The sequence below is a fragment of the Sebastes fasciatus genome, chromosome 20, assembly GCF_043250625.1.
Source record: "Sebastes fasciatus isolate fSebFas1 chromosome 20, fSebFas1.pri, whole genome shotgun sequence".
Taxonomy (NCBI): domain Eukaryota; kingdom Metazoa; phylum Chordata; class Actinopteri; order Perciformes; family Sebastidae; genus Sebastes; species Sebastes fasciatus.
In genome coordinates, this window is record NC_133814.1 from 21457515 (window position 1) to 21465588 (window position 8074).

The window sequence follows — 8074 nt, forward strand, 5'->3', positions numbered from 1 at the left end:
ATTAATCTGTTGATTATTTTCTCCATTAATTGATTAGTTGTTTGGTCTATAAAATATCAGAAAATGTTGATCAGTTTCCCAAAGCCCAAGATGACGTCCTCAAATGTCTTGTTTTGTCCACAACTCAAAGTTTACTGTCATAGAAGAGTAAAGAAACCAGAAAATATTCACATTTAAGACGCTGGAATCAGAGAATTTAGACTTTTTTTTTCTTAAAAAATTACTCAAACCGATTAATCAATTATCAAAATAGTTGGTGATTCAGTTAATTGTTAACAATTAATTGATTAATCGTTGCAGCTCTACATTGCACCATTAAAAAATAGTTACTCTTTACCCAAAGATTACCAACATAAAACTTTTATTTCACACCTCCTAGGTGCTCTGTTGATGGGCGGCTTCCTGTTCTGCTGGCAGTTCCCCCACTTCAACGCCCTCAGCTGGAACTTGAGGGAAGACTACTCCCGCGGCGGCTACCGCATGATGTCCGTCACTCACCCTGGCATGTGCAAGCGGGTGGCCCTGCGCCACAGCGTGGGCCTGATCGGCCTTGCCACCGTGGCGCCCGTGCTGGACGTCACCACCTGGACCTTCCCCGTCATCTCCTTACCCATCAACCTGTACATCAGCTACCTGGCCTTCCGCTTCTACCGCAAAGGGGACCGCAGCAGCGCCCGCAAGCTGTTCTTCTGCAGCCTCTGGCACCTGCCCATGCTGCTGCTGCTGGCGCTCACCTGCAAGAAGCCTCGGAGGGATCGGGAGGAACCGGCTCTACCTCCGGCTGCTTCACCGCTCGCGCTGCAGAGCTAGTTTCATAGATGCCTGAACGCTTCTGAGAGCTTTATTTTAACTCCTTTAACCACTTGTTGTGCTTCGGAGGGGTCGCGATGACGGACGCATTATTTTATCTGTGTTTAACTGAAGCCACTGGCGCTCACTGCAGGAAATGAGCTGGAAATGATTTGGATCAAAACAACTGATTTACAGAAAACACACACACGTCAGGTTGTAATCATTTCACAGTGTGTGTGCTGTACATATTCTGTATTTATTTATAAAGTGGTTCCTCTCCATGTTGTACATGACTGATGTTATATATCTTGTACAGTATGAAATTGCTCCTATGGATCCACACGGGGATCACTGTCTGCGTTGTACAACAGGATATATATATAATGGACATGAAGACATCATGTAAATCACAAGTTTGATTTTCAGTCCGCGTATGAAAATAGGAAAAATATGAACTCTTTGAAGCAGCTGTGACACTTGATATCCGTTCATTGTGTTTGGACTTTAACTTGATCCCTGATACTTGACGGTTAGTAAGCCTCATTGTGTTTTGCTATTCATGCAAATGTACTGATGGGTCTTTAATCATGTTCATAATAATGGTTTAATTCAACACGGTTCGCCTGCACCAAAGCAACGGGAATATAGCTGACCCCGGTATGGGGGCAAATGTTCTCTAACAATAAACGCGTCATGATTGTAATTCTGTCTTTTGTGTTGCTGTTTCCACTTAGAGCTCCAGGTGATAAAGGTACATTTTTTTATCACTCCATAAATCTGAAAATACTGTTAACAGCCATTAAAAATCAATTCTTGCCATGTTTTTAGGACTAAATGTTCTATAAATCAGGCTATGAATGATATATGAACAAGCCCTTTAGTAAAATCCTTCAGAATATAGATAGGAATGAAATTGGAAAGTTTGGTGTATGTTAGTGCTACTGAAGTGGAGATTTAATTTTGAGAAGATGGCCTTTAAAGAAATGGATTGTAAAATTTCATACATTTTGAAGACACTACAGGTGAATAGGGTAAAAAATTTTAACGAATATATATCACAATTAAACTTCCCCAGTTGATTACTTACATTAAGATTAATTATTTTTTGTAGTACAAGTTTTTTGAAAATGTATGTTTTAATATGCAAATGAGGCATTGTCTTTTCAAATATGTGCTAATTTGCATACATTTCCAGAACAGAAATGTGAACATTGGATAAAGCCAGGTTCAAAATTCTTGTTTCATTTTGTTGACAGATTAGAGTCAAATGTTTTACACTGGAAATTCTGTATATGTCTTTTTATCACTTAAAAATAAGAAAATATTGTCAACATCCATTTAAAGAAATCCATTTTCGCCATGTTTTTAGGAATAAAATGTGATATTAATCAGGCTTTGAATGATATATGAACAATCCCCTCTGTAAAAACCTTCAGAATATAGATAGGAATGAAACTGGAAAGTTTGGTGTGTGTAAGTGCTACTGAAGTAGAGATTTCTGGCTCAGAGTCTGAGAAAAATTGTCCTTTAAAGATATGGATTGTACAATTTCATACATTTTGACGACACTACAGGTAAATAAGGTCAAAAATTGAACTCGTAGATATCACCATGAAACTTCCCCAGTTGATTACTTACATTAAGACAATTAGTTTTTGTATTACAAGTTTTCTGAAATGTTATGTTTATATATGCAAATGAGGCAAAGTAGTAAAATAAACATCTAAATGTGTTTTCTTTCCACTAGTCTGAAAGAAGACATGTTATGGAAGCAAAATAGCCCAAAAGTGCATGAAAAACAATGTTTTTACGGGGGTGTCTCGCCTTAAAAGTTCTAAACTGTGCACCTGAAGTGGAGGCCTCCTACAGCCTCGTTAGGTGGTGCTGACTCCACATAATATCTGGATTTAAGTTTCAATTATAGCCTTAGAGGATATGCTCGCTTTAAGCACAAATCACCATCCCTCCAATAAGCTCTATTTAGCAGCCCACCTCTGCACCTGTCAGTCAACATGTGCTCCCCTTCCGCCCTTTACCCCTAGTTTTGGTATTTGGTTACAGTTCCATCAGCGCTCTCGGAGAAACCAGCGTCCCCTTCCTCCCGCTGCCATCCTCCCTCCATAAAAGGGGCGCTGTGGGGATTTAGCCAAGGCCGGGAGACCTGAAACGGCTCGACATCCTCGTAAAGTGTCTGACCGGATACAGAGTTTCATATCAGAGGGTGAGAGGGGAGCGATCGAGCCAGCTGTTACAGTTGAGAGAAAATGTGGGGAAACAACACACACTCACACACACACACACAACCTGTATGGAGATTGAATGTCGTAGCCAACCTCCAGGGCTCAGTGTGATGGCCTGTCATGGTTTACAACATCCGCTCCTATAGAGGTGGACTGGTGCTGGTGCTGTCTTGTCCTATCAGCCAGGAGGTTTTGGAGGTTTTGGAGTTTTTGGTGTCACTTCTACTTCTGTTGCTGATGGTGCAGCATGTGAATTATGTTTAGTAGCTTTCAACTGATTCATGAAGCCACAACCTGCAGAAAGAGAGAGAGAGAGATGTGTCTGAGCTGCTGATCTGATGAAAGGTAAATTCACTCATTATTCAAGAAGTTTATCCTCACATTTAGGACTTGGGAGTTGTTCAAAAAACTTTATGAACTTGACTTAAACCAACAAATGGGTTTTGTTTAAGCCACTAGGTGTCAAAAATGTGCTTTGTGTGTAACTTCACTTGGGTGTTTGAGCTTCCTTGTGCAGAGATGTTTTCAAATCCATCTACTAAAAGTGTCTATGAGCTCACCTTAAATCTGAGTTTGCAGCGTTCAAGGTTCTTTATTTGTCATTCGTAAATTCCAGCAAAGCAGTCATTGTCAATGAAAATCTTTGGTCTAAGGTTCCCTCAACAATACTGATAAAATATGTATGTATTAAAGGAGAAATCACACAAGTAATGATAATCTAAGGCATAAAATAGTGCAGTTAAAATAAATATAAACATACTGTAAGTAAATATAAAAGAAATGTAAATTTGTAATTTTGTTGACGACAGTATTTCAGATGGGAAAACTGAATGTAAACAGGATGTATACGCATGATGAGCGTGTACGTACGGTCATGACTTTGTGACATCACAGCGAGTATGGCAGCTATTCATGCTTCCAAGTGTGATGTGGAAACTTGAAACCTTCATGGACTTTTCAGTGAAGTAGGAGACAGCTTGTGTTTTGATATGAGACATATTTGCATATTATTAGTTTTTCAGTGAGGAAAAAGAGGAGATATAATAATAATAAGAATTTTAATGAGGTAAGTTGACTTTTTTTCTGGGATAAACAGACACTAATTATTATTCAAAGCATATGATTTATACTATATAATATATCTTAAAAGATGCATGGAGATGATTTGGTTCCCAACTGTTTTCCTTAAGGGAACTTTTTTCTATCGTTCAGTAATCTGACGACCCCTGACATATTTTATGGATATTTCATATTATATTCAATGCATAACAATAACAATACAGAATAACTGATAAACTGTACAATTAACCCAAATAGTGAACAATAACTGCAGGAAGTTAGTGCAAAACGAGCGATTTGGATGAATTTAGCTGATTATTTCCTGTGAATTTTGCATCAGAGATGAGTTTTCCTGTTATTTTTATGAACTTTTAATACAATTCTGTCTTTTTTATTTTAATTTTAACAATCATACCTACTTAATAGGCTTCTTTTTTGACAAATCTTTCTTATCCTGATGCTTGGCCATTGTTCTATCAGCTCTTTGGTTGTTTTAACTGCGTACTTATCTAAAGCAGGACGAAGCTGTTTAGCAGAGAGGGGAGGCTCTGGGAATATAGCTTGACGTGCCCTTATCCTCTTTATATCTTAAATAATAATTCAAACTTTAAAAATAACAATTTAATTTAGTGTAATTCATACAAATGGATGATATGCTGACATATAGGCCAACTTTATATTTTTAAAAAAAGTTGCTTTATACCCTTTAAACTCAAAAAGGCCTCTTGAACCCTCTTCCCCCTGGTTGGGAAGCAGTGATTTACACATTTGTGCACTTTAGATTTATCACATGTATTCATGTAAATAGGAGAAAAACTTCAAAAAGTATTATTTTTTCCACAAGACAACAATATTTCATACTCTTCTCTGTTATTTCTCTTCTTTTTATGCATAAAAACATGGCTCTCCTTCCCATCGCTGATATCAGACATTAAATCATTCATGTTATTTGCAGTTCAGTGTGAGTCTGGGCTCTCCTGCCAGAGTCAACAAAACTGAGGAGCAAAAATTATGCATCTGTAAACAGGAGAGAGTCCCCAAACAGCAATCTGCAGTCAGAGCTTGCAGCTTTAATATCCACAACCGAGTCTCACATCAAGAGTGGATGAAATATACTGCATGGTCCTGGTTTCTTCAAACCAAGCAATGAAATCTCAGGATGACGGATGACCTCTTGGCCTCTCTTCAAAGGTTGGCTGGTGCAGAATAGAAAGCCAAAGAGCTGCAGTAAAAACCTAAAGCAACATTTACACTGAAACTATACAACCACTAATGTAAAAAAAACTACCCCTTTAAGTCCCTGAAGGAACATTAGAGTAAAACATGACTTTGAATCTATGGAAGAAAAATACTTTTTAACTAGCTTTTAACTTCCTATTGATGATTTTTCATGAGGAAAATAGACGAATCTCCTGTTTAAGATACTTCTCATACTAGATCACATTATCTGTTCATTCAGTGTTATTATAATGACTCGGACCTTTAATTCGGCGTGACTTTGACCACGTGAATTGCAGCCAAAACTACAAAATAAAAGCCTAAAATGTTCATATTAAATAAAAAGCATTTTTAAGTAGAAGTTGGTCACATTTAGTGTATCTGTTGGATCGTTTTAAAACATGAAAACCAGTCTGTCACTGGGTCTGTTTCATAACGCAGCTGAAGGGTTTAAATTACAGATCTGTTTTGACTCATCTCCAGTCTCACATGAGGAATAGTCGCTGAGACTTTATTTTTCTTCTTCTTCTTATTCTCTCTAAATGAAGTTCATATTATGCTGGGATTTTTATTCAGAGCTTGTATTTATAAATGTTAACAGTGTTGTTTGGAACATTTCTGAATTATGTCCAGAAAAAAACAAATTATAAAGACTTTTGATTAATTTAAATCCACATGTAGGACAGAGCTTTTCATTACTCTGCAGACTCTTTGCTGTGATGAAGCTCATATCTTCCCAAGTAAATATGCACTTTTAGAAGAAATTAAAAAAGTTAATTTACCTTTTTCTGCTAATTTACTGCCTATTGAATAGACTTCTCAAGTGTATAATAGGAGGCCTTTATGTCACAAATAAAGCAATTATAAAACAACAAAGCCATTCATTAATAGTTATAATATTAAAATAAGTAGTCCAATCTGTTGAATAAGTGATTCCAGCTTTATAATACAAGTTAAGTTAAAGCGTAACATCCGTGCGTAAAAGTTACAGTAATGCGTAAAGATGCATTCAATTAAGACGCATGTCCAGCGAAAAAAAAGTTATTAAAAAAAGTTATTCTTTATAGTTATTCTGAAATAAATCTTATTAAATTATTATTATTATTTATTGTTGCAATTTCCCCTCGAGGTAAATTACGTTTAATCTTATCATTATTTATTTATTATTATAGTTTTTTTCCATGCGTAATTGTCCAGATTACTACGTGCGCAAAATACATTATCAATAATTATATCATTAATTATATAATTAAAACAATGTCAGTTTATAGTTACCGATCTGTTTCAGTTATCTGTGTAGTTTTATGAAATATAAGAGAGTGAACTGACAACATGTGACCTCTGCATTACTTCTCACTCAGTGTCAGAATAAAGTCAAACTATCACAAAATGTGTGTTCAGATTTAAATTTATGATTCAAACCTGTTGGTTTTATTTTTTCAAAGCTCCTGCTGAAATTGATTTTTGAAGTTTATTTTGTTTTATTGCGTAATATTTGCATATTTGCATTTGTTTTATGTTGTGGCGTCTGGAACTTTAATGTTTGTTTAAATGCTGCTGTCTTGGCCAGGTCTCTCTTGCAAAAGAGATTCTTAATCTCAATAAGTAATCCTGGTTCAGTAAAGGTTAAATAAAAAATAAATATATATATATATATATATATATATATAAAGCTGGCACAACATGTTTGCAGTGTGTAAACTATGTCAGAAACATTTAAAGTGAACTCATGTGAGCAACATGTCTGCATCCAGGAGGACAAACAAGACTTCATTGGCTTCTTTGCCCAATTTAAAACTTTTCCAAACTCTTTTTAATTTACTTTTTATTTGGAAAAGGCATTATCACAGTATATACCAAACTTTACAGATAGTTATACCTAACTATTTTCCTGTTTCAATATACATGTACAGTGTATATATGCATATGCATGCGGATGTCACAGTACTTGTGAGTGAACTCAGTCTTCTGGAGAACTGTGGCTCCTCCAACCTCCAACCTCACTTTCTGAAGATACGTAGCCATGTAAAGTGTTCCACAAGTCCAGATTTAACACATCTACACATATATACATCCATATTCAGTTGCATACAGCCTACATGCCCATGCATACTTCTCCATCAAACCATCAGCAGTTGCATTTAGCTTTTCTTACATATGCCTATCTCACACTCTATTAAAGACATAACTGTAAACAATTGCTGTTAATTTACAGCAGGATTTCAACAGTAATAACCTGTTAAAGCTAAAAACAGTGCTTTACTGTTAATACAAAAGAAAACCTGTTGTTTGTTTTTTAACTGAACTATAATGCATTCTTAAAAAAACAGCACTTTACTGCTGATCAACTGTCTAAAGTATCATCAGTAACAGTTTCATGCAGTATTTTTTTAATTCTGGGACCTGATCTGCACATGTGAGGCTTGTACATTGTACATGATTGTAAAATCAGTGAATTAGCTTTATTGTTCTTCACTCACATGTTGTTCTGGTTTCCATTCTGTGCTTGTAGCCAGCTAGAGACAGACATTTTGGGAGAAGTGTCAACAAGTCTATTGTAGCCTTTTTCCTAACAAGTGCCTTTAATTGTATTTAGTGTGACTATTCCTATGTCTGTAACCTGCTAAGTCTATTCATCTAGGAAAAAAAATAATGTTTATTAAAATTCAACCTAAATAGTGCATTAAAACAAATCAGTAAGATAATGTAAAAGAAAGGTGAAAAACAGCTATATAATGTATCTTTAAACAGTAAATTAACTGTAA

At 35.9% G+C, this 8074-nt stretch overlaps 1 protein-coding gene across 1 annotated transcript in view; it reads left to right on the forward strand.

The window, feature by feature from the left end:
* Positions 1–1495, forward strand: part of cox10 (cytochrome c oxidase assembly factor heme A:farnesyltransferase COX10) — a 41731-nt gene extending 40236 nt beyond the window's left edge. The window contains exon 7 of the mRNA XM_074619936.1: positions 380–1495. Coding sequence (XP_074476037.1) covers positions 380–810 — 431 coding nt within the window. The 3' untranslated portion in view covers positions 811–1495. The remainder of the gene's footprint in view (positions 1–379) is intronic.
* Positions 1496–8074: the final 6579 nt, after the last annotated feature.